The sequence below is a fragment of the Cervus elaphus genome, chromosome 18, assembly GCF_910594005.1.
Source record: "Cervus elaphus chromosome 18, mCerEla1.1, whole genome shotgun sequence".
Taxonomy (NCBI): Eukaryota; Metazoa; Chordata; class Mammalia; order Artiodactyla; family Cervidae; genus Cervus; species Cervus elaphus.
Window position 1 is genome coordinate 75,587,527 of NC_057832.1, and position 26,261 is coordinate 75,613,787.

Sequence of the window (26,261 nt, forward strand, 5' to 3'; positions counted from 1 at the left end):
ATGCTCATACTCTTGTAGTGCTAACAGATGTCCATGCAGGACACAGGAAGTGCACGCTTTTGATGATCAGTGTATCCCTAAATTAACCTAATCCTTTGGTGGCTTTGGCTGGCTCTGTTAGACCAACGGATTCACACTTTCTTGGCAGCTGCCCCCATCCTGTGGGCAATGGCCATGCTGGATTTTGGAGATTGCTACTGGATCCCAAAGTATTGTAATGCTAAGCACCAAGCTATGGGGCCACTGTATGCCTGCATTTTGTGTAAGCCTTCACTTCAGAAGACACAGAGATCTGGGGAGAGGCAAATGGTTTCCAAGAAAGGGGTCTTAAGCCAGAGAGCACTTCTAGTCTGTAATCACCATCATCTCTTTCTGCCTCCTCAGTTCTCTCATTGTCCCTTTCATTTGACTGTCTTCACTACTCAAATCAGGTAGACAAATATTTTTTGTAAGTATCAGCCATCACCTTCTCCGGGACCCAACAGGTTGAAATGTTTGTTCTATATATTCTTATACCTTTAGGCTGACTTTATATGAAAGGACAGCCTTGAAACAAACATTCTTATAAATCCTAATACTGGATTGGCCAAAAAGTCTGTTGTTTTTCAGTAAAAATAAAAGGTGCAGTTTTCATTTTCACCAAGAATTTCATTTTCACCAAGTTAATGATTTCAGTTAATGTAATCATTAACTGAATTAACTTTTTGGCCAAACTAATACATAAGGGTGAGTATGCTGTTTTAAAGCATTTTTTAAAAAGTTTGTCTGTATTACCGTATTTTTGTCTTTCAATTATTTATTGATGCCTTACTGAATGCATTAAGAACACAGAGAGGAAAGTTGGCTGTGTGTACTTGGAAAGAATTCACTCTACACCTCTGACCTCAGTTTACCACATCTACAAAATCAGTGAGTCTGTGGGCCAGAACATCGTCCAGATCTAAAAGAGCATGATTATGTATCTAATATGAAGGCCAAAAATGCCTAGAGTGTGCAGATTTAAAAAAAAAAATAGAATGGGCAGTATGTCTTATAAGCAGAGCTTCAGTTCATACATGAAGAATTAGGGTAGGTTATTTTATGCAAAATAAACTGAGTCCTTACAAAATATTAATGATTGCCATAGATAAAGAACAAAATTTAATCTTAAAAATCAACATTTTGATTAATTTTATAGGTTATTTTGGCTTGTTCCATTTTAAAAACTCTATTTATTAAATTTGGCCTATTAAGTTTTTATTTTAGGAATACTGAAACAGTGGAGACTTAAACATTCATGAAACCCAGTCTCCTTCATTTTTTACCTGCACATTTCTGGCACTTTCCGTCTCTGAGGTCTCTTGCCTGAACTATCTCTGTGTCTCTCCACACTCTCTCTTGAGTTAATAATTCCACATGGACAATTTTTCCTCCAGAGGACAGAGATGCTACTTCTCCAAAGCTCTCTATACTTCCTAAATGCTGCCTCATGTGGGGGTACCAGACACTCATCTCTAGAGGGAAGCTGTTTTGGCATCACTTTGGCTGAAGGATTTGCATTGCATTGCCCTGTTGGTGGTACTTGGTATGGTGTGTATTCTGCCTGCTGTAGCTAAAGGCCTTCCCAGATTGGGCAGCTGAATGTACTGCACAGCTGCCAAAATTCTAATTCTGCTCTTTAGACCCTTGTCTGGCCCTCGCTCCAGTCTCCCGCCAACTGGGTCCCTGGCTCGTTATCAGGCCCACCCGGGCCCTGTCTCCACCCCCAAGTGGGCCCAGGAAATCATTCTTGGCACCAAACTGAACTTTAACCACATAACTGCCCCAACCTCATTCAACCCAACTCTCATCTCAACAAAAGTTTGTTACCCTGTGAGCTGGCAGACAAGAAGAGAGGGACCAGAAAAGAGGAAATGCCACGGGTGAGGGCACTCATCACCCTCAATCACTGTGACTCTCAGATTGTAAAATGTTTTGTGAGCCTTTCCTCTAAATTCTCAAGTGAAAGAATCAAGAATCCTACTAGAAAAAATACTAGAAATGAATATAGTTTATGGAGAGGGGAATACTATTTCCCTGTGTATCTACACCAGAGGATAAGTGAAATTTGCCTTAAAGAAAAATGCTAAATTCAGTATACTTCCATAATGAAAAAATGTACTGTGAGATCATAAACTGCTGATAACATGTAGGCACCTGTAAAAGTGCTATCAGAAAACAGAAGATTTAAAGGTAAAAATATCAGTAAAATTGTGGGGACAAGGAGTTAATTGATTCTTAGCAAAATGAGGTTTCAGAGAAGCTACCTGATCCAACTTTAAGTGCTTAACTGGTCCACATTATGGTTTAAATACTCACAGAATGGTGTAATCTAGACTGATTGGAAGAATCTCTTCTCTTTAGGTGAAAATCTGTCCCTTGATTCTCTTTCTACTCCTTTTAGCCTTAACCAATTGGGTATCCTTTCTGCTATGATAGTTTTGCTCCCAGGAAGCCACAGGGGTTAATTTGCAGACCTGAGTTGGGGCAGTGGGGTATTGGAATTTGGGGAAATGAAATTATTTTAGTTTTTGTTTTCCCAAAAGGAGCAAGGAATATTACAAACGTGGTACACTTGTAAAACACAGGCAAATGCACTTGACAATCAAGCACTCTATTTTGAAATTTAAATAAAGCTAAGATTTTCTTCTGGCCTAGAGGGAAACTTCATTAAAATCAATTAGTACAATCCTCTAGAGAAAATGGGCTTTTTTTTTTTTTTTTTTTTTTTTAGGTTTAAAGAGTAAGGTGCACACTTTACCTTTCCTGGATCCTTTGTGAATGTCAGTATCAAACCTAGCAGGTGGCCAGGTGCAAACAAATGTCCCCGTCAGGGGCCTGGGTAAGTCCCTAACTTCTCATTGAAGGGATGTAAGTGTAATTAATGGATGTATATATACCAGGAAGGTAATATACATAACCAAGGAGGCTCCAAACTGATTGCATGTATTACCAACTGTGAAGGGCAGGCCGAGTGAGATAAAGTTGGTGGCAGGCGCTCCCAGGTGAGGCCTCAGTCCAGGGGCGGAGGTTGGGGCCGCACAGCTGTTGCCGCGCGCCCTGGTCCCTCCTCCCAGCTGCGGCGGCTTCACCCCCACCCCCACCCTCCCCCCGCCGCTCCCAACGCCGCCGCCGCCTCCCCTCTGCCTCCCGGTCTCTTCTCGCAATCCTTCCATCGCTCTCGCCCCCTCTCCCTCTGTCCCGTCCTCTCCGCTCCCCTCACCCCGCCTCTCTCCCCCTCCCCCAGCCCCTCCTCTCCTCACCCCACCCTGCCTCCCTCCCTCCCTCCGCCCGCCTGCCCGGCGCTCGCTGAGCCGACACCAGGGGGGCTCTCGATGTAGCACCATGACAGGCATCGCCGCCGCCTCCTTCTTCTCCAATACCTGCCGGTTCGGGGGCTGCGGACTCCACTTCCCCACCCTGGCCGACCTCATCGAGCACATCGAGGACAACCACATCGGTAAATGGCCCGGGGGTGGGCGGGGGTGCCCGGCGCGCGGAAACTCCTGCCCGGGCGAGAACCCCAGAATGGCCAGGGCTGGTTAGGAGCGAGGAAGGCGGCGGCGGGGCGGGGAGGGTGTGTTCGAGCCCAGGGCTTGGGGGTGGCGGGATGCGGAGGCGCGAGGTGCCGGGGGTGGGGGAGCGGGGAGCGGGGTGGGGGAGGGGGCGGGCGCCCCGAGGTGCGGCGGGCGGGCTGGGGGATTCCGTGGGGCGTGCGCGCCGGCGGCGAAGTGTTTGGGAGTGGGGCTGCGCTGCGGCGGGGGCGGCGGGAGGAGGGACTCGGCGGCGGGGAGATGCGGCGGCGGGGCCGGGCGCCGGGGGAGGGGGCGCCGGGCGGAGGTCGCGGTGGGGCCGGCCGGGCGGCCGGCGCTGGGCAGGGGCGCGGAGTTAGTTGGCCCCGGTGGTCGGAGCGGCCAGGGGCGGCGGGGGGCGGGCGCTGCACGCCGCCCGCCGCTTCCGCCCGGGCTCGAGCTGTCAGGGCTCGGCGGCGGCTGCAGCCGCTGGGAGGTGGGAGCGGGGGGGCGGGGGTGGCTCCACCGCGGCAGCCATTCCGCTTCCTCCTCCCGCCGCCGCCGCCACTGCGTCCTGTCAGCGCCGGTTGCTAGGTGTGGTGCGCCGGGAGGGGGCCCGGAGCCGAGGCCGCGGGCGGAGGACCGGCGCTCTCCCTCTCCACGGCGGCGGCAGGGCTCTCTGGCCTGGGGGCGCCCGCTTCTGCCCGGGCCTGGCGCGGATGCCCGGGCGCTGCGGGCAGAGGTCCCGGGTGCGCTCGCGGGCCGCGCCCAGTGCCCAGGGCCGCGCCGCCCCGGAGGCCCCTGCGGCTGCGTCTGCTGGAGAGCCATCCCCCGGGGACCCGGGGACCCGGGGTCGGGCATTTAAATGCGCCCCGGCTCTGAGATTTGCCTTTCAAATGGTGCTAGGCCCGAGGTGCGTCGGCTGCGCCGAGGATCCGCAGCGGCGGCCTGCGCAGCGCCCGGGGCGCGGGGGACTTCGTGGCCGCGGGGGAGGGGGCGCCCTGCGGGGCTGCGACTTTCTCTTCCTTTCCAAGACCCCGAGGCCTTTCAACAAGTCCTTAATTCGCACAAGACCTTGCACACATTTACACGCTCCTATCCGGAGCCCCTCCGAGGCGAGATGAGTCGGGTTCGTGTGGCTCGGCCGATCCATCCACCTGCGGAAGGTGTGGCCGGCGCCCACGAGTTGTCCTGTGTGGGCTGGCTGGTGAAGGGACCGCGTGGTGCCCTAACGGGGCTGTCTAAACCAGAGAACCTGTGAATTGCCCGCAGAAAATCATTTCCCAGTGAATGCTATGGATTCACCCATGTCGATGCTGCTCACGTTTCTACAAAGTTGAGAGAATAAATCACTACTGCTGTCTATTTATGCACGAATAAAATGAGGCCGAGCCTTATGCGCCTTCTCTGAGTATAATGCTTTTTGTGCACACAGTGTGTGCTTAATAAGCATTGAATGCTGCTTGAGAATGGGTTTATGATAGGACGTCCAGAATGGGAAATACGCATTGAAAATGTCTGCGGAACGTCTTTCAGAAAATAATCTGGATGAGTAATTGTCCAGGTTTTGAAACTTACGAAGTTCTAAAACATCCATGTAATAGCTTTCGCCGTCTCCTCTGGTAAAGGTGTGACAGAAAAGCTAGGCAAGCTTCGGTCTTAAAAGCAGGAATTTAATGGAGGAGCATATTTGCTGATTCATCATCATGATTGAATAGGCATAACTCAAGGTGCTAAAAGAATAAATCAGATTTTTCATGATGAGCAATTTAAAATAATACTAAAAGTCCCGTAATACAAAGTTACAATGGAAATTTTGTTAGTTCAAGTCGCTTCTCTTACTTTCAGTGATAAGTAGAACATAATATATATATATATATATATATATATATATATATATATATATAAAATGTAAATATATAACGTTTCCTAACCTAGGGAGGGATGTCATTGCATATCCCATTCACTCACTAGCAGTTTTATTTTAGAATAAACTATAATGTAAGTAATAATTTCTTCATATTGCCTGCCTGCTTGGACTAGCTAGTTAAAAGGAGATATAAATTATATCTATTAAAATGTGTTAAAGACAGTTATCTGAGGGTTTAAGTTTGTAATCAGATAATTTTGAAGCTAACTCTTGGTGAATCACCAGTTAAGTTTGCAGAGATTGTGTTTAGTATGTGCAAACATTTTTAAGAGGGTTTTAAGATTCTATAAATTTTATAAATTTAAATTTTAAGTGATGGTCACTTCCAAAGGGCTAGTATTTTTCTTTTGTGAAAATATCAAACAGTTAAATGTACAACAATAGCTGTGACTTAAGTGAATTTGGGGGCACTGCTGACAATTACTATACTTTGAAATTAGTTTGAAACCAGGAAACTTTATGGAAAGTAAATGTTAAAATGAACACTTAAAATTGCCTGGGTGAAGAGACAAGCTGAAACTATTCTGTGCCTTAAAATGAGGAGAAGCCTTTCACTTTGAAAGACAGCCCCATATGCAAAAAGAAGTAAGAACTGATTTCAAGAAGAATAAAAACAATCTGGTTTTAGTAGGGAGTATCATATAAATACACTTCCAATGAAGAGACTTGAGTGAAAATATATCAGACAAAGCATTTGGTGAAAGTTCTATACTATAGGTGGTGGTAAGTATAATTTATTGTTTGTGGTTGTCTGTATATTTTTGGGGAGAGATTGTTATTTTTAATGACTGATTTATCAGTTCTATATTCGTATCATCAAGTGGCCACAGTAAAAAGATGCATGAAAAGATTATCAAAAGATATAATATTACCGTAATTTTTTCAAGAAGCATGTTATTTAGAAATCACAGGAGCAATAGAGGTGTGCCTAATGGCAGGTCCATCTTGAGGACCTTTCTGAGTTACTGCCATTTAACCACTAGTCAGAATCCTTAAGCAATAATGAGATGACGGTTTATGGATGGGAAGATGGCATATTTCTTGCATGAGAGATTTTTCAAGGCCTTTAGTGTACAAGGCCCATAGTTTTCATAATAACTGTATTGTTTAGTTCAGATTAAGTGCATTAGCTTGAGAGTAGCTGTTACAGATAAACACCCAACTCTTGCTGTTAACCAGTTGCACACACCCATTAGCAAGGATTTGGGGTTGTAGAGCTGAAGAAAGTGTGATTTCCCCTTCCTCTGTTTTAGCACTCCTCCTTTCTCCTGGAGGAATGCCTTACCTGAGGTCCTGTTATCTTCCTTGTGTTTCATTGCTGGTCTAGTCCTGGAGCACCTGTCTCCATGTACAAGCTGGGTACCCCAACTAAAACCCTCCTCCCAACTTAAATTGCCTAGAAATTTCACAGCCCTGCAACTGTGAAGTGTTTCTCCATCAACTTCGCTATTAATTCATTCATACCTTGGCTTTGTTTCCTGGAGATGGAAAAAGCTGATCAGGATTTGTTTGCTTCTTACTGTAAGTAGATACTTGAGTTTGTAGAAACACTCTTGACATGCACATCCTAGGTAGGTGAAGTTGAGTTGGTAACTAAAAATCATAGAAACACCGAGAGCACTAAATTTAGCATTGAAGGCCATGTCACAGACTCATGGGACTTCTCTTGGTCTGTGCATCCCAGTGCCCCAGTGCTGTGAAGTCTTTTGGATTTTGGTCTCAGAAAGAAATCATTTTTACTAGATGTGATTATTTGGTACATTTGTAAAAGTATTTCTGCATTTTTTTATATATGTATTAATATATATCAAGCACTTAATTTGTAATAGGTATAGTTCTAGGCACTTGGTATATTTTGGTGAACAAATTTCCCAACCTTTGGGGAATTTGTGTCCTAATGGTGGGAGATAGACAATAAATAGTCAGCATAAAATGTAAATTATGTAGTATCCTGGTTAGTGGTATGGAAAGAGTCCTGTTACAGCAGGCTAAAGTGGATTGGGAGAGGAAATGTTGGAATTTTTAATTGGTTGGTCAGGATAGGCCTTACTGTAAAGCTAATAGGTGATTCAAAATCTTCACAGAAGTGAAGGAGTTAGCCATGAGGACAACCAAGGAACACTAATGTCCAGGCAGAGGGAACAGATAATGCAAAGGCCCCCAGGTAGCCTGCACATCTTAAACTGAAACACAGATTTTACTGGATTCAGTTACTCTTGTGATAGTACTAAACTAGCAGGTTGTTTAGAACCTTCTCCAGATGTTAGGGACTTCAGCATTGCTATTGTTGATTGGGATTTTCCTGTTGGGGCTCCATAAGGAGATGGGGTGTCATTGACTAATAGTGGCTTGCCGTGGCTATGACTTGGTGGATCTCCACCCTGAATGTCAACAGGTTTCTTGTGAGTTTCTACTTGTTAGTTTCCTCATCTCTAAAACCTGGGTAATCCATGCTGCTTCATTTCATAGGATAGATTTGTAGACCATCTAATTAATAAATATAAAAATCTCTGGAAAGAAAAATAAGGTAGTCATTATCAACCTTGTAGAATTTGACTCCTAGGACAGTTTGGTAAAAATTTGCATTCTCTTAAAGCAGCACTGTTGTATATTAAATAGATCAGTGTATGATAGGCAGCAAGCACTTATCCCTATTTTATAGGTGAGCAAACTGAGGCATAGAAAAATTACTTGATTTGCCTAAATTTCTTTGACTGGTAAATATGAACAGAAATCTGAATTTCAGACAGGTATGCAGGGCTGGCCTTGTGCCAAACTGCCAAACAGGTGAAGAACTAGACTGTACTGACCCTGCTGCCCCTCCAGACCAAAGTGGCTTGTTTCCTCCATTAGAAAGTAACTCTGAACCCTTGAGATGAAGATTATATGAGGGCTCCATAGTGAGCCCAGCTTGCTTGGTTTTGACTATGGTCCTCTGCCACTTACTAGCCATTTGACTGTGAAGAAATGACTACCACACTGAGCTTCAGTTTCCTCTGCTGTCTAATGAAGATAGTAACAGCATTTACCCCAGGGAGTAGCTGATGAGGATTATGTCAGCTAATTTGTGTACTCATTTTCTTAAGTAGTATTCAATTATATATGTCGTCCAGTTTCTTGCCATTTTGTGTGTTTGCCAAATAAGTATGTTGGAATCCTATGAAGGTGTGCATTAGAGTTTAGTAGGACGTGGGTTGTGTCTACCTACAGCTATGTAAAATCACCAGACTCATCCTAGGACAGATTGAGAACGGGAAGCGGGACATCCTTCCACAGTCCAGCATTGGGGTTGCGGCCTCTGGCCATTCTCACTTCTGTGTGGCCAGAGGCACTTAAGATGCCGGCAGAAGTTGCCGCTGTGGACTGGGAAGTGGTGGCCAGGCCAATGGCTTCAACGTGGCCTTTCCTTGTGGCCTGCGCTGCTTTGAAAAACATCCAAGACTAGAAAGAGGCACTGTGCCTGGGCCTGTGGGCACATTCCCACAAGGGCCTTTCCTGTGGGGAGAAGGAATGACTGAATGAGTAAATGAATGAATGAAAGGCTTGTCACTGCCTGCCCTGCTCTTTGCCTGCACCCTGTGGCTTGGTGGCAAGATGCCCTGTTATTCCCTCCTGTGGTTCACCAGAAGGTCCCCGGTAGATAGTTGGGGGAAGTTTGAAGTGCGTGTGTGTGCACAGACCACACAGTGGGGGACCCCTCACTGTAAATAAAGCTTCATGGCATTCTCCAAAGCACTGTCTTCAGTGGCTTTTCCATTTGCCCACTTGTCTCCTGAAAACAGTCAGATCACCCTTTATAAAACCTTACTAGGGAACCTACTGTCTCATAAGTTTCACAAGCTTCTGATTGTTTCTTTTAGTGTCCGTTTTCTGATATGTGACTGAAATGTACAGACAGAAAAACTCTGCCTACCACCGACTAACTCTACAGAAGCCTCCCTATTCTTTGGAAACTAGTTTCCTTTACAGTGCATATATTTTGGTGACATCTGACACCTTGACAATTCTAGTAGTGCAAACTGACAGCTGTTTTCAGAAAAACCGATTCTTTCATTGATGACAGGGAAGAAGCCTCCAGACTGGAGAAGGCTGGTGACACTTGAGAGGGGCTTTCCTAGGACTGTCTGGAAGCCAAAAGCCTTGAGATTTAGATTGAGGTCCCAGAGACAGGACATAATGCTGTTGAAGCCCTTAAAAATCCTCCCTTTCTTCCAGATTTTGCTTTAAAGATAAGAACTGTACCCTGGGCTTCTCTGGTGGCTCAGAATCAGGAGACCTGGGTTGGAAAGATTCCCCTGGGGAAGGGAATGGCAACCCACTGCAGTATTTTTGCCTGGAGAATTCCGTGGACAGAGGAGCCTGGCAGGCTACATGTCCTTAAATTTCTTTTCCCACCCCATCCTTACCCTTGCCCTCTGATCTTAACAGTGCAGACATGGCCTGGGTACTACTGAAGAAATACTTGCTGGATTGCAGATGATACATTTCGTTTCATGACAGGGTAATAGATTTGTTCTGTTAGCCATATTGATCTGGCTAAAATGTGGAATAGCAAACATTGTTTTATTTAGAATTTGAAAATCAAACTGCAAATGTCAGAAGTGTGTTTTTTAAAAGACTTTCCTTTAATATGCTAAATCAGTTGAAAGAAAATTATGTTTTCCCCTTGCACTAAGCACTGTAATCTGGCAGTAGTTTTCACCTATTTTTTTTTTTTTAAAGTCTGGCTGCAAGCACAGAACAGATTAATGGATATTCTCTTTAAAAATGAAGTCTTCCCAGTAACTTTCTTTCCACTTTGGCAGGAGTCAAACTGCCTCTTTTGGGTCAGTAACTACAGACTCTCTGTCCAGGACCAGAGAGCATTGAAAGTCTCCTGATGGCCTGGCTCACCCATTGGCCTCCTCAAGGAAGCCCTGTTCTTTGTCTGCCAGGCTCTAATGGTGACTTTCTTCTGAGCTAAACCTCCTTGAAGGGGCAAGATCTGGATACCATGTTGTTAACTTGAAAAGACTCACACTTTCTTTGATATTATGCATATATAGAATTAATGTATATACATAATGTATAGATAAATGCTGTATATATAAAACATTATACAAATGCATATATAAATGATATATGTGTTTTTACATGTATGTGTGTATACACCACACATATGTGTACATATATACATATGTGTATTTATATGTGTGTATATAATATATTCATTCTCTAAATCACTGTGTATAGTGAGGATTACCACATACTTTTTTTTTTTTTTTTACCACATACATTTTTGAGTATTTTCTGTCTTTGGTATCTAAGACTATACTTCCTGTTTCCAATGAATTGAAATTTATTTGGAGTGATCAGACATGTACAGACTGAGATAAATGATGAACAATAATGGGGACCACAGAGACTAATTCATTGTGAAGCTCATGAATTGCAAGCACCAGGATCCCTCACTTGTAGAATACATGTTTTACCATTTCTGCATACATTGCTTGCACATACATTGCCCACCTAGACCTTTCCAAGGGCCTGGAGGGACCCTCTACCCAGTGTACACAGACATGCATTCATGGATAACATCATAACTTGTAAATTTTGTAAGGCATAAAATTTTAATTGCAGGCAACTTACCCTTTTCCACTCTGACTTCCCTTCTGTGACATTTCTTCTTGGCTTTGGTGACATTGGAGTTGAGAGTGCTTCTGAGGTGCAGCTAAGGAAGATTTGAATTGCAGACACTTTTAGTTTGGGTTGAGTGGAATGTATTTATTCAGCTCACAGTTTTCTCTAGTTAAGTTATTCCTAGCCATCCTAGGGTAAGACTCACTACCCAGGAATGCCATCCAGGGTGCCAGGTCACCTGGGGTCTGTCCACATGCTAGGGGTGGGTTAGTATTGCAGCATGAGTCTACACCATGACATATGCTGGTGGAAACATGGTTTGAATATGGTATGGAGCCAGAAGCGAGTCTGGAAAATTCTTCTGCTAATTAGATGTATAAAACTGTAAGTAAAAGATTCAGTTCTTATTTAAGTATATTTGATATGGAAGTTCTTTCTGTTAGGAATATACCCAATAATGCAAATATACATTCATAAATGCACCATGTTTTTTAATGAGAATTCTGTGTTTGTTTCCTGTTCAATTGAATACACACACACACACACACACACACACACACACACACACACACATATCAGTGACAACAAACATTGCTTGAGTGTTAACAAAACAAAAAATATTTAAACTTAGTCAATGCACTAGAAAATGTGGAATGCCCTGAATTCTTAAGGCTCCTATGTGGAAGAAATAGCTGTTTACAAATTTGACAACAATTAAAAAAATTTATATGGCATTAAAACGGACCTATGAGGCTGAAAGTAACTTTTCTGAATTATCAATAATTAAAAATATTTGTGGTTTGTGCTTTATGGAAATGATATTAGTATGAATCATTGTCATATGAGAAGTAATCAGAGTGTGCAGCCCAAAAGAAGTATTTATAGCAGTGTTTCAGATTCACATACTGGGTTCTTTTTCTGGATCTTGGTTTTGTAATGTTTTGGTAAGGTCAGCTTTAAAATTTTGGTTTTGTTGTAACTTTTTAATCTAAATAATCACTTTTCTAAGCATTTTGTATTTGTGATATTGCATTTTTTTCATAAACAAAGTCTAAATCTGCAGGCCCCATAAAACTTGGGTCCGTTTCTTGGTACCAGATAGAGAATCATTACTGTTCTAAACAATTTTCATAGATTATCTAATTCACCATTGTAGCAAGCTATGAATTAGACATTTCTTCCTAGAAGTACTGCCTTCTAATTGGGAATTAAATATACTACCATATTAGTTGATTACCTTAACTGGTGAAATATGAGTAGGATGTTTGTTTTGATAAGATTAAAAAATAAATATTTTCCTTAGTAAATAGCATCTTTATAATTGGTCCTTTCTTCTTTGTGCTGTAGTGTGGGCTCATGTCACTATGGTGAGCATATAGAATTATTATTATTATTATATATATTATTATATCATACTTGATGACAACCACCTGTGTACTTTGCCTCCCCCAGAAACTTGGTCCTTTTCTGGAGGACTGGGCTTTGCTATTCTAGCTTCTTCAACAAGTGTTTTCAGAAAACAACAATCGAGAAACGTCTTGCGCTATAGAAATAATAAGTTTCAAAGATAACTTTGGCAGTAAAAAACATTTTTTAAGACTTGTCATCTCTGGAGTGGTGCATTTGTGAGGACTTATATATTTGTTTGTTTATGTGTATATGTTTATGACACACACAAACACCAGTTATGCAGTTAGTCTAGGGTAATTTATATTAAGGAAATTGGAAGAGAAAATCCATTTCTTTATTTTTACACTTGGAAATTGAACTTGGTTAGTCTTTTTCCAGGTTCAGGATATTGTGAAGTTTAGTTGTATCATTGTTTGCTTTACCTACAATATTTGGTTGCCTAGAACATTCTAGGGCTAAAACAATGCTAGGACAAAAGTATATCTTACATCCCTCCCACCTCTTTGCCTGAGAGGTTTAGTATAAAGGAGGTGGGGTTGGGTTGGAGGGGAAAGCTGGGGCTGTGAAGCTGGACCAGAACTGGATTTTGAATCCTGATTCCACTTGGACAGTTCTGACAATCTTATTTACATAAAGTAGTAACAATATCTACTAGGATTAAGCGCCCCATGAGTGAGGCGCTGGTTAGCTGCTTTATGTGCATTGTCTAGAAGTTAAATATTAGTCCCATTTGGTGCAAGACACAGACCAAGACAGAAACCAAATAACCCAACATGCAATATACACAGCCAGTAAAATGCTCAGGGGAGGGAGGGGCAAACTTTGCTCTCTGGTGTCTGCATATCCCTTAGTACTTGCTCTTTATAAACTGACTTTTTGTAAAATATTTGCATTTTAATAGAAGGCTTTTGTATACCTAAGTGTCTTAACATTCAGAGTGGCTGCATTTCCAAAGGGAACTGTTTGGATGGCTGGGGAGATACTACTTTTGGTAGAAACAGAAATGTTTTGAGGCTTCTAAGAAAATGTTAGGAGGATCCATGAGTATCCCAGTAACACTAATGAAAACAGTAACTTGGCAATTCTAAAATGATTATAATTACTGAATTGTCTAAAGATGCTAACCAGTTTTCTCTCCTTTACTGATACTTTTTATCTGGGGATAGAGGACTCTTTACAAACACCATTTAACACTATTAACACTTATAAGCATCTCTTTTACTTTAGATTTTCAAAATTAAAACACTGTCATTATGTTCATGTGAATTATTTTAAAAGTTTGTTTAGATCAATGATACCTAACCAGACCTAGCTGTATGAACATTGTGAATTAAGAGCTGGAACCCTGGCCTCTTGGTGCGTGTTTCCAGCCCTCCCTGCTGGACATTTCACTGGTGGCATTTACAGAGAGGGCACACTCTAGGTCACCTTACTGTGTCACCAGACCTCAGATGGCTGGTGTAGGAGTATATCTGAGCTTAAAAATGGAAGACCCTCTTTTCTTGCCTAACTCATTCAGTGAAAGTTTCTCGAATGCTAATTTAACTGCCTGATTGTCAATACATGGCATAATTATATAAGAAATGGCAAAAGCAGGGGAATCTGTAGAGACGTATTTGTTCAGGCTACTGTTAAGTAAATTGAATATCATGATAATAAGCATAAATTATGCCCGTGTTCCCGCTGGTATCAAACAAAAATATATATTATGGAAAACTATCACCTCTGAAGTTGCAGATGAACTTTTCTGGACCTCTGTCTGTGTTGAGCTCATCTCTTATTGGGGTATCTGACAGGCTGGTGTGTCTATGGGCTGAGACTTCAGGACTCCCAGCAGGTGTCACACAGGTGTGTCACGGCCCCATGTAGTCTATAGCTAGTTTAGATTTTAGATCTTTATCAAATAGATCTTTTGATAGAATATTTTTTACCTGAAAGGTCTGGAGTTTGGCACCAACTCAACCCAGTGGTTGACAGTATGTGATTTACGTTAATATGTTTCAGTGTTCTGCTCGGGCTGGAAACTCCCATTTATATGTTGGCTTCACTTTAGCACTTTCAGGGACCCACACCAAAAGGTCTGCAGGAAAAGTATGCAAATATCAGACCAAAAATTTTGGTCAAGAGATGTTAAGTCATATGTGCCTTTCACTTTGGATGTTAGAATAAAGAAATGATATTTTGTCAAAACCTGGAAAAACTATTGAGTTCAGTCACTCAGTCGTGTCCAACTTTCTGCAACCCCATGGACTGCAGCGCTCCAGACAAGATGATAGCACTGTAAATATTTATGTCATGTTGTCATGTAAAGTGATGAGAGTGATTCTCACCTGTGGAAATCCATCTTATTGATTTATAAGTCACGCCTGGATAGCAGTAGTATTTAAGTAAGTAGTGCTCAACAGGAGCAGAATCACTTGCATGAACCTGGAAAAAATAAGGATGCCTGGGCTCCACCCCCAGACCTTCTGGTGCGCTTGACCAGAGGTGGTCTGGGTCTGAGCTTCAAAAAGTTGATTCGCATATGTTGCCAAGGTTGGGAACCTATTGGCTTTTGAAATAATGAAATAATGAACATTGTGAAGGTTAGGGACTGTGAGAAAGGAATCAGACTTTTAAAGAACTGAAAATTTGGGGGGGGGGGGTTCATTCAAATAGATGTAATTTTTTTAATAGATGTACTTTTTAATTTTACTGGAGGCAGGCATTTAATATAGGCCAATATGAAGACGTGATACCAACTCAGGTATGTAGTTAGAGCAGACATGCTCAAACTAGGGAGCCTAAGAGTCTCAAACTCAGATGCCCTCAGGGTGCAATATACATATGAGTGAACTGACCAAGTTCAGTGTCACTTGGAGTAGGGGCAACTCTGGCAGACTGGAGAGCCCTTCAGTTCAGTTCATTTCAGTTGCTCAGTCGTGTCTGACTCTTTGTGACCCCATGAACCGCGGCACACCAGGCCTCCCTGTCCATCACCAACTCCCGGAGTTTACCCAAACCCATGTCCATTGAGTCGTTGATGCCATCCAACCATCTCATCCTCTGTCGTCCCCTTCTCCTCCCGCCCTCAATCTTTCCCAGCATCAGGGTCTTTTCCAGTGAGTCGGCTCTTCGCATCAGGTAGCCATAGTACTGGAGTTTCATCTTCAGCATCAGTCCTTTCAATGAATATTCAGAACTGATCTCCTTTAGGATGAAATGGTTGGATCTCCTTGCAGTCCAAGGGACTCTGAAGAGTCTTCTCCAACACCATAGTTCAAAAGCATCAATTCTTTGGCGCTCAGCTTTCTTTATAGTCCAACTCTCAGATCCATACGTGATTACTGGAAAAACCATAGCCTTGATTAGACGGACCTTTGTTGACAAAGTAACGTTTCTGCTTTTTAAATGCTATCGAGGTTGGTCATAACTTTCCTTCCAAGGAGTAAGCGTCTTTTAATTTCATGGCTGCAATCACCATCTGCAGTGATTTTGGAGCCCAAAAAAATAAAGTCAGCCACTGTTTCCCCATCTATTTGCCGTGAAGTGATGGGACCGGATGCCGTGATCTTGCTTCACTTAAAAGGGCAGCTGCTACTGACCTGCAGCCAAGTTCTACCATATTGGAGTGCAGGCCCTTTGTCAACAGGTTCTATTATTATTATTACTGCTGCTTTTAGAAATTAGGAATTAAGATTTTTATGTGGAATTTACCTTTGAATGTTTGTAACTAATATAGATGAGTTTTAAAACATTGTGCAAGAAAACTACAGCATTGCACAGAGATGGTAATGATGGGCCCTGTGTTTATAATGGAGTACATTTGAATGCTGTGATGCAGAGTAAACTTCAAAGACCATTCTTTCCAGCAAGGAAGTGTGAAATGGTTGACTATTTTTTTAATGTGATTTAAAATTTTTCTTTTATACCAAATTCTAAAAAAATGAGTGTTAGTCCTGAAAGTGTATTAGGGTATATAATCTCTCTGTACCTTATTTTCTTTATCTCTAAAATGGAGTAATAGTATGTATCTCAGAGTGTAATGAGGTGGCACTAGCGGTGAAGAACGCACCTACCAATGCAGGAAACATAAGAGACAAGGGTTCGGTCCCTGGGTCAGGAAGATCCCTTCGAGGAGGGCATGGCAACCCATTCCAGTATTTCTTGCCTGGGGAATCCCCATGGACAGAGGAGCCTGGCAGCCCGCAGTCCCTGAAGTTGTAAAGAATCGGACACAACTGAAGCGACTTAGCAGCCAAGAACCCGTGAGGTACCGCACATATATGGTAGCTGTTGGAACTCAGCAGAATTCTGAAAAGAAAGCTCTCCAGTGAGTTCCCTTCATTGTCTCTAGGGGGAGCTGTGTGGAGGCGTTACTGTGGAGGGTGGTCAGGGTGCTGCCTCCAGTCCCACTGCCTCTGTGACCTTAGCCAAATTATTCAGTTTCTCTAGACCTCAGCTTCTGTGAGATCAGAAAAATTAGTATTTATCTCAGAGTGCTGTTATGAGGATTAAATAAAAACATGCATTTGAAGGGCCTGGCAACCAGGAAGCCCTCTGTAAATGTTAATATTGATAGGATTGTACCATTTTCTTATACACATGATGATGCTCCCAGTGCCACAGTCCTCAGATTCTAATGTCCTCTTTGTTTTCATAATACAGTGGAAGAAAACGAATTCAAATAACCTTATATATTTCTGTTCTCTGTTAAGCATTTTTACTTTGAGATATTTGATGAGATTCGATTTCCCTGGTAGAGTTTTGGTTTGTGTTTGAATAAGTCATACTGAATGGTCATCGGAATCCATGAGCTGTTAAAACATTCCACACACAAATTCTTGCTGTTTCAAAATATACCAGCCTTAATTTAGTATTTTTTGTCTGGATCTAACTTTTTGAGATGTTAGATCGTGTGATTAGAAAAATGACTTCCATATTTGATAAATACAGTTTTCTGTTTGGGAGAAAAGGCAATTTGGGAGTCTAGAGAGATTTATTGAGGTATGTAAACAGAAAACATAATTTTTTCATGTTGTACTAAGTAAGCAATAGAAAAACAAGAGATGGCTTTATATGTATTTTTTTGTGATGGTTTATTATGAATGATTTGAAAGGGGATTTGTAGGGCTTTTATGAAGAAATCCAAGAACATGACTGTAGGACTGACAAAATGCCACGTTCTTGTTAAGTGGCTGTGCCTCTCTTTAATAATAGTTCTTGAAATTTCACATATGCAAATACTGGAAGCTTCTCAGGAAAGTCCCAGGATAGGCCTTGTTTTAGAGGCTTGAGTGGCAATAGTTGAGTTGTTTACTGATTGCAGAAGACATTTAAAATACTTGATTCCTAAATGGTATCTGACAATGACTGAAATCTTTTTCAGTCCTGTAGCATATATTTCCACTGTGTTTCCCCTTCGAAGCATATGCTGGAATCTGATACAGTTAAGCAGCTGGTCCAGGCTTGTGAGACTTATCAATAAATGAATTTAAAAGTGGTTTGCAACTCTTTTATTACTGAGAGTCTCTTTAGTTATTTTCCTTCTCCCTCCCCTGAGAATTCCAAATCTTGAAAGATTTTTGTCCAACAATCAACCTGACTTGGTAAGTAATTAAATGCTTTTTTTGTTTTTTGCATTTTCATGCAGCAGCAGCTAAAACTCTCAATTTTTGTATTTGATACATATTTATGAGTAGCAGCTATATGGGTATGACACAATTAAAGTCCGTGCTCACGGGAGAAGCAGACAAAACACATACATAAGATAATTTCGAACAGTCATAATGCTGTGAAGAAGCACAGTGAGTCTGGAGAGAGAGGCTGAGAGGCCTGTTTGAGATAAGGCAGGGGGAGGCACGTAGGAAGGGACCTGAAGGGAGTAGGGGTGAACGAGCCATCCGGGTGTCTGGGGGGAGAGAGTGAAGGTGGGAGAAGAGCCGTTGTCAGGGGATTAGCATGCTGACTTATGTCAGCCAGTGTCACCTGAAGGAGTTAAAATAATTCCAGCCCGCAAAGATGATGTGGAATGTTGTGGAGCTTTATTATGATTATGGTTTCCACTGTGCTTTTTGTAGCATCCAAATAGCTCAAGGATCCCATTTCCACTTACAAAACCCTGTAGAGATTAGGAAACCCTAATTTGACTTCTAGATCTCTTCAGATCTAGTTTGCTTTTTATTTACATTTTGCAATCTATGTTGAAATAAAAGCTTTTGACTAGTAGAATTCATTTAATGTTTGCTATTTTATTTTGGAGTGGAAGTGAACATAAGGATTATGTTCTTTGGTGTAGTTTTCAAACTCTGGGGACCTATGGATTTAAAAAAAATTTTCTTCTGGAGCTTTGTGAAATCTTGCATAGATTTTAGTGGATATGTTGGCAGAAAGGAGGGTGTGGGGTAAAGAGAGGACAGAATGGTCTTGACAGCAGTAACTTAAAACATATTGACAGAAGGACAAGAAATTACTGAGGGAGATTATATAGACCATGAGCCTGAAGATATTATTTCACCATCAGTTCCTTTTTTTTTATTCTGAAAGGTAGTATTTTATGTAGCTCTACCATGAAAAAATAGATATTTTTTTTTTTACTGTTTTTTCTTTTTCATTTTATGGGGAAATACTAGTGTAAACATTTCACTGTCAAAGTGAGCCTTTGTTTTTATTAAGGGTATGTGAACCTCTTCTGAACATTCTAATATGCCAGTATCCTTGTTCAGGTAATTGAAAAATGGTGTGTTTTGGGTGGCAAGTTGCCTGTGCAGTTAATACAATTCAAGGGTAATAAAGAGTGTGAGATGCTCAGAAATACATGTATTTGTATCTATAATTGAGCCCTTCCAATGATGATGCATTAGTCAGCTGCTGCCACAAAAATGCAGCATAACAAACTATCCTAAAACTCATAGCTTCCAACACTAAGCTGCCGAACACTTATTCTCATATTCTTTGGTCTACAGGGTAACTGTTAATATTTGACTGGTGGAAGCTGGCTTCAGCTGGGTGGCTCAACTTCAGGCTACTCAGGTCAGGCCCAAGTCAGCTGATGTGTGCATTCTGGGGACCTGGCTGAAGGGGCAGCAGCTACGAGGGGCATGCTTTTCCCATGGTAGCCACTGGATTGCAAGTGTCACACCAAACTGGGGAAGCTCAATTTGAAGGCCTCTATTGATGGCTCAGATAGTAAAGAATTTGCCTGCAATGCAGGAGACGCGGGTACAATCCCTGGGTTGGGAAGATCCCTTGGAGAAGGGAATGGCTGCTCACTCCAATATTCTTGCCTGGAAAATCCCGTGGACAGAGGAGCCTAGTGGGCTATAGTCTGTGGGGTCACAGAGTCTCAGATACGACTGAGCAAGTAACTCTCCTTCTTCTAACAACTACTTCACATTCATGTCATGTCTGTAATGTTTCTTTAGCCAAATCAAGTCACATGGCCAAGCACAGAGCTGATAGGAAAGGAAATTTATTCCTCCCTAAGGGGAGGAGGGTAGATGTGAGTGAACAGTGATCCATTATTGCAGATATCTTTTATCAGAAATAGAAAATATCCAAAAGCATTTGACATTTAGTATAGAGAGGTACATAAATTTTCCCTAAAATGATCATGTGAAAGAAAAGTGTTATTCGCTTAGTCATGTCCAACTCTTCGCCTGTAGCTCTTCAGGCTTCTCTGTCCACGGAATTCTCCAGGCAGGAAGACTGGAGTGGGTTGCCATTCCCTTCTCCAGGGGACCTTCCCAACCCAGGGATTGAACCCAGGTCTCCTGCACTGCAGGCAGATTCTTTACCGTCTGAGCCACTAGGGAAGCCAAAAATGATTGTAATACTGTATAAATAGGAAGTTGCTCCCGGAGGTCATGGGAGGCATACCTTGGGACTCCCCAGTGAGGAAGGAATAAGCGTTCCACATGGAGAAATTAATACTTAGATGCAGTTAAATGATTTTTAACAAAGAACAAGGAATCTACTTTCCTGATTAGGGATGACCCCATTTCCATTATGAAGTTAACTTAATCCAAAGTCTTCAATTTGGGTGGCCCAATGTTCTGTGCTTATCTTGAGTTCCTGAGCTGTTTGGCAAGGGTCTGAAGGCTAAGAACACTTCCTGTGATGCCCTTTGCCAGCACACAGAGCTGGTTCTGAGTCAGCATCACAGAGGATGGAGAAGGGCTGGCCTGCTAGTCCGGAGCCTGCTTTCCCCGTGCTCCCCCTGTGTATCACACCTGGTGGCTGAGGGAGGGGTCCCTGGTACTGGGCGCCTCGGGCTCTGACTGGACTGCTCTTCAATTTGGGGCAACTTACTCCCGTGTGTGTTTCTCATTTGCGAAGTGCGAAATGCGATATCTACCGTGTAGGGCTGTTGTGAAGGTTAAGTAAGTGGCAAGCCCTAGCACAGGGTCTGGAACATGTTAAACATTTAATAAATATGAGCTGATAATGCTTTTATTATTATCTGCCATGACAGGTACTACAGACAGCATTCCATTATTGTTATTCTGGTATTTCTGTTTCTCGTCACTAAATCCTCAGCCTCCAAAAGGCATGGTTTCATCTCTGGTCCCCTCTCTGCAGCATCACTAAGTTTATGATGTAGGAACTTAAACCGATATCCACTCAATTGTATCCAGACATGTATCTTCTACCATGAAGCCTTTAGCTCCAAGGACCAGATTAAATGTTACTAAAAACAGTCATTCTTTTTTCCCTTTCACATTTTGTCTTGAAATAAAGACTTTTGAAGCCATAGAAATTTAAAGGTTTTGAGTTAGTTCCACGTTTTGCCTTTAATCAGACATTTTCTACAAACTCAAGGGAGCCCTGGCTACTTTATGTTACATCAGAAGAGTTGAAAAAAGGTAAAGGCTAATTTTCATGTTGTGTCTGCAAGATTTAAAGGGCATTTAAAGAATATTTTTTTCTAATATTCTTCTAACTCCTGTCCTTTGAGTTGCTTCTCAGATGGTGGCTGTGATCTTTTATTTTTTTTTAAACTTTATTTATTTTGGCCGCAATGTGCAGCTTGTGGGGTTATTGCAGGATCTTAGTTCCCTGGCCGGGGATGGAAACCATGCCCCCTACATTGGGAGCTCAGAGGCTTAACCACTGGACCACCTGGGAAACCCTTCAACCTGATCAAAAGTAATTGTAAATTTTCAGCTGAGTCATTGCTCCCAGTGAGGGGTCACTCAGCCATTGTAACAAACAGGCCCAACATCACATAGATTAGGGTCCAAGAAGCTTCTTTTTCACATAAGGATTCAAGGGTAGACCTGCAGGCTGCTCAGTTCCATATAGTCATTCAGGGCATTGTGTTCCTTCCATCTTATTTCTCTGCTCTCCTACATCTATTCCCCTTGCTTATGGTACACGTTGGGTTCCCTGGGGTCCTTCCCTGAGAATGACCCTTTGTGTTCATGTTGGAGGAAAGGAGAGTATGGTTCAGGGCACATACAATGTGTTACGGCCCAAGGCTTCAAGGGTAACCTGTCTTCCATTCTGTTCCATTGGTGTGAACTTGATTGCATGACTCCATGTCGCTGCAGAAATGCTGGCAGCTGTAGCCCCCAGCAGGACCTAAGTATTACAGTTCTATTACTGTGTCCACCGTAATTAGGGTGGACAACTCTCTGGTACCTGCCCTAGATCAGCAAGTAAATCCGCTTTTGAGAATTTAGCCTTTCCATTGAATAGCTGACATATAGTCCAGTGGTTTACTGAGTGGGTAGTTATAATAATTATTCATAGGATTTACAATTTATTGAGCTCCAACGATGTGTTGGGGACTATTAAACACAATCGGAAGCTTTATCTCTTTTGACCCTCTCAGAATAGCTGTGAGGGCGATTTTATTTTTATTATTATTATTACTGAACCTTAAGTAAGGTTGACCTTGTCAAGTTGACTCCAAAATCTTCATCTGACTGTCCTAGGAATGGTGAGAATCTTCAAGAATAAAAGATAGCTGCATATTGCTTCTAATTCTGGCTTCTGGAGCTAGTCAGTAGCAAAGGCTTCCAGGGAAAGCAAAGGATTCTCTGGAAATAGTCAAGCAGGGGCTGTATAACCCTCCATTAGGGACTCCACAGGGAGACGTCCTGCTTTGCGCTGCAGGACCTGGTGAACGTCCTTGATTGTCTGTGAAGGTCAAGTGCTCTGTCTTGTGCGCTCTGGTTTCTGCGTGTCACCTGTGACCCCTCATTCCTGTGACAGTAGTGTGGTTCCATTGGCACACACATTCTGGCCTTTCTGCAAAATGAGGAGGCACCGGATAACACTGGGCAAGAGGGTCAGTAGTTGAGATGGGGTTCCTAGTGTGACTTTGACCAGTCACTTCAACTTTGAGTCTCCATTTATTGGGGAGTAAAATAAGTGCATTAGGCTTAATCACTGGCCTTCTCCGAGTGCTACTCGGGGCTCTCAAATTTCTATAGAACTCCCTAGTGGTTTTTCTCCCCCACATGTAGAACTTTTGGGTAAATCTTTCTTTAAAGGATTTTTTTTTAAGTTTTAACAAAAGTGAAAATCACAAAGTTGATTATAGTGAGAATGGATATTTGTTGAATGCTATAGGGCCCTATGCATTGCTGCTGTTCTGAGTGTGTTCATGAATTAATTCACCTGTGGCATGCACCTGTTACTGCCAGTTAATAAATGAAGAAGCTGAGCCTCTCAGGGTGGTTAAAAACCTGCCCATTGTCACTCACTAGAAAGTAACCAGAATTCCAACTTGAACTTTGAGAGCTGAAACTGTACTCTGCTGCAGGAGTGGATAATTTCTGAGGTTTCTCCCAGTTCAAAAAATGCTTTGGTTCTGTGCCTATTGTGGTATATAGATAGCTCAAGAACTTCTCCTTCTCCGAGAAAGACTCCTAGACAATTCAAGATCTCTCTTTTGACAAGTAGAGGCTGAATGTGAGTCATAAAGGTCCATATCTTGCTGATAATTTCAGAAATCCTGTCATCAGTTCATCACCACCTGATGCAGCAGGAGATTCTGTTACACTGACGTTTCTGACCAAGGAGCTGCTTTGATAAATATACCAAAGACTTTCTAAAACACAGCTGGTCCTGGGCAGAGGGGGTCATAAAGGGGATCACATTCTTATGAGATGATTTTGCTGTGCATGGAATGGCCTCCTGGGGTGGATCAAAAAATGATGCTTTGTGGCTAACAGTGCTATTAGAGGCATCTTAGAATCAGAGAACTTTACAGGAGAGGGAACCTTTGGGAACATCTGATCCAACAGTCTGCTTTCAACCTCACCTCCCATGTGCCTGTTCTCAGTGCTGTGGACACAACCGTGAACAGAGCCTGTGCTCTCTTGGACCCTACATTCTATTTGGGAGACCCAGATAAACCACCACCACAGTATGGTGTGGGTCATGTTAAGTAGGGGGTAAGTGCTGGGAAGGAAAGCAGGGTAAGGCGATAGAGAGTGACCATGGGGGTTTGGTCTGAATTTTGTTTTGGATGAGGTGTTCATGTGAATCAGTGTTTCTCAGCCCTTTTTTCATGAAGTCCCTTCTCAGAACTATTTTTGACATTGTCTCCTATTCCTTTCACCCGTGAATTTTAATACCATGAATATGCTGTGTCTTTGTTTCTGTACTGTATGCTTATGTGTGCTTTATATATAAAGAGTGAGGTTCCTCAACCTTACTGGAGATCCAATTTTCACCACCTTGGGGGCAGTATCACCCCATTGTTCTGTTAAATTCTGCTTTCTGCCATTGTAAACAAATCTCAAGTAGCTGCTTTTAAAAGATCATGTCAATGTATGATAAAACCCACTGAAAAAATTAATTAATTAATTAATTAAAAAATAAATAAATAAATAAAATATCAAACATTGTTTCTTTAAAGGAAAAAAAAAAGATCACAATCTAAGCTAAAAGAGCTTCTAAAGTCAAAGGACTTTATTTCCTAATGATGTTTTATATATAAGAAGTATCAGGGCTGTAGGTAAAATTTTTTTTTACTTATTTAGGCATTAGAAGTGAAGTCTAAGATTCAAGACTCCCAGTTTTTATGTAATATATAGTATAGTAGGCTCTACGTACACAGTGAAGGATGCGATTCATTAAGTGGCTTCCCTGGTGGCTCAGACAGTGAAGAATCTGCCTGCAATGCAAGAGACCTGGGTTTGATCCCTGGGTTTGGAAGATCCCATGGAGGAGGAAATGGCAACTCACTCTAGTATTCTTGCCTGGAGAATTCCATGGACAGAGGAGCCTGGCAGGCTGCAGCCCATGGGGGTCACAGAGAGTCGGACGTGACCGAGCAACTAACGCTTTCACTTTTCTTTCATGTACACTAGGAAGGATGCGATTCATTAAGTGTAACTGGTTCTTTACTGCATTCAGGGAGGAGCCTGAGAGCATAGACTCCAGGCCATTGTCGTCCAATGCTGCAGACTCCTAACTGGTCTCCTTGCCTCCGTGTCAGTTCTTCTGCCCCCTAAAGCTTGTCCTCTGCAGCAGCAAGCATGATCTTTCAAAAGTGTCAATCATATCAAGCCCCCTTGCTTATCAGCATCCCCTTTCCAACAACAGAATATCCAAATGCCTTATGATGCTTACAAGTCTCACCACGTCCTACACCTGCTGCTTCTCAGATCCCATGTCCTTCCCTCCTGTGTGCTAACCACGCTGCAGCCACGCTCACGTCTCCTCCTTTCAACACAACAGTGTCCTTCGTGCCTCAAGCTCTTTGCTTTTGCTCCTTCCACCTATGTTCCTCTTCAGATTTTTTTTACAAATTGCATCATGATTTTTACAGCCATTTTAGATTTACAGAAAAATTGTGTGATTATAGTGCAGAGTTCCCCTCGACCCTGCCCATAGTTACTTCTCTAGATTGTCCCATCCCTGTCTCATTATCATTCAAGTTACAGCTGTCCCGAGGCTTTATCACTCCATCTCAGATAGTACAGCAACCTGCACGTCCTCCTCATTCTGTCACATTACCCAGTTCAATTTTGTGTAGAACTTACCTCTACTGGAATTATTATTTATGTATTTGCTTATTCACTGGCTCCCTTTACTAGCATGTAAGCTCATGGAGGGTGGGGACACACAGCCAAGTACACTGTTGTTTCCTAGGGCCCAGAGCAGTGGCTGGTACCTAGGGATGTGTGACCAGCTGGCTGGCTCTCAGCCAGGGAAGGCTGGTCCAGGACCAAAAGCCATTAGTGGAGAGCCAAAATGAGGAACTAGGTCTCTTAACACCCATTCGAACGATGGATGTCACTAGGCCCAGTCCATGTCCACATCAGACTGAATTCTCAGCTGCAGGGGACCAGTCGGGAGGTGACTTAGGATCAGAGTGAACTGATGGTGACAGGACCCTCAGGCAAGTTGACCTTCCCGGAATCACCCCGGAAGACATCCACTCGACCCTGTGTATTGTTGCTGTCATATATCTGAGAATTCTCTGTCTCTGAGCTGTGCACTCTGCAGATGTGGGTATTGTCTTTGCTCATTTGTACAAATAGGACCTAATTTGAGGCCTATGTGGGTTAGAATCACATTTGTTGTTGTTCAGCCATTAAGTCGTGTCCAACTCTCTGCAACCCCACGAACTGTAGTATGCCAGGCTTCCCTGTCCTTCACTATCTCCCTGAGTTTGCTCAAACTTATGTCCATTGAGTTGGTGATGCCATCCAACCATCTCATCCTCTCTCATCCTCTGTTGCCTGCTTGGCTGCTGGTAACAGATATCTGAGCACTAAAGAATTCTAGATTTAGCTTGTTGTTCTTCTTCAGTGCAGGATGTTTGTGCCATC

At 42.6% G+C, this 26,261-nt stretch overlaps 1 protein-coding gene across 1 annotated transcript in view; it reads left to right on the top strand.

Annotated features, from left to right (window-relative positions):
- Positions 1-3,141: 3,141 nt before the first annotated feature.
- Positions 3,142-26,261, top strand: part of JAZF1 (JAZF zinc finger 1) — a 322,883-nt gene continuing 299,763 nt past the window's right edge. The window contains exon 1 of the mRNA XM_043873020.1: positions 3,142-3,478. Coding sequence (XP_043728955.1) covers positions 3,364-3,478 — 115 coding nt within the window. The 5' untranslated portion in view covers positions 3,142-3,363. The remainder of the gene's footprint in view (positions 3,479-26,261) is intronic.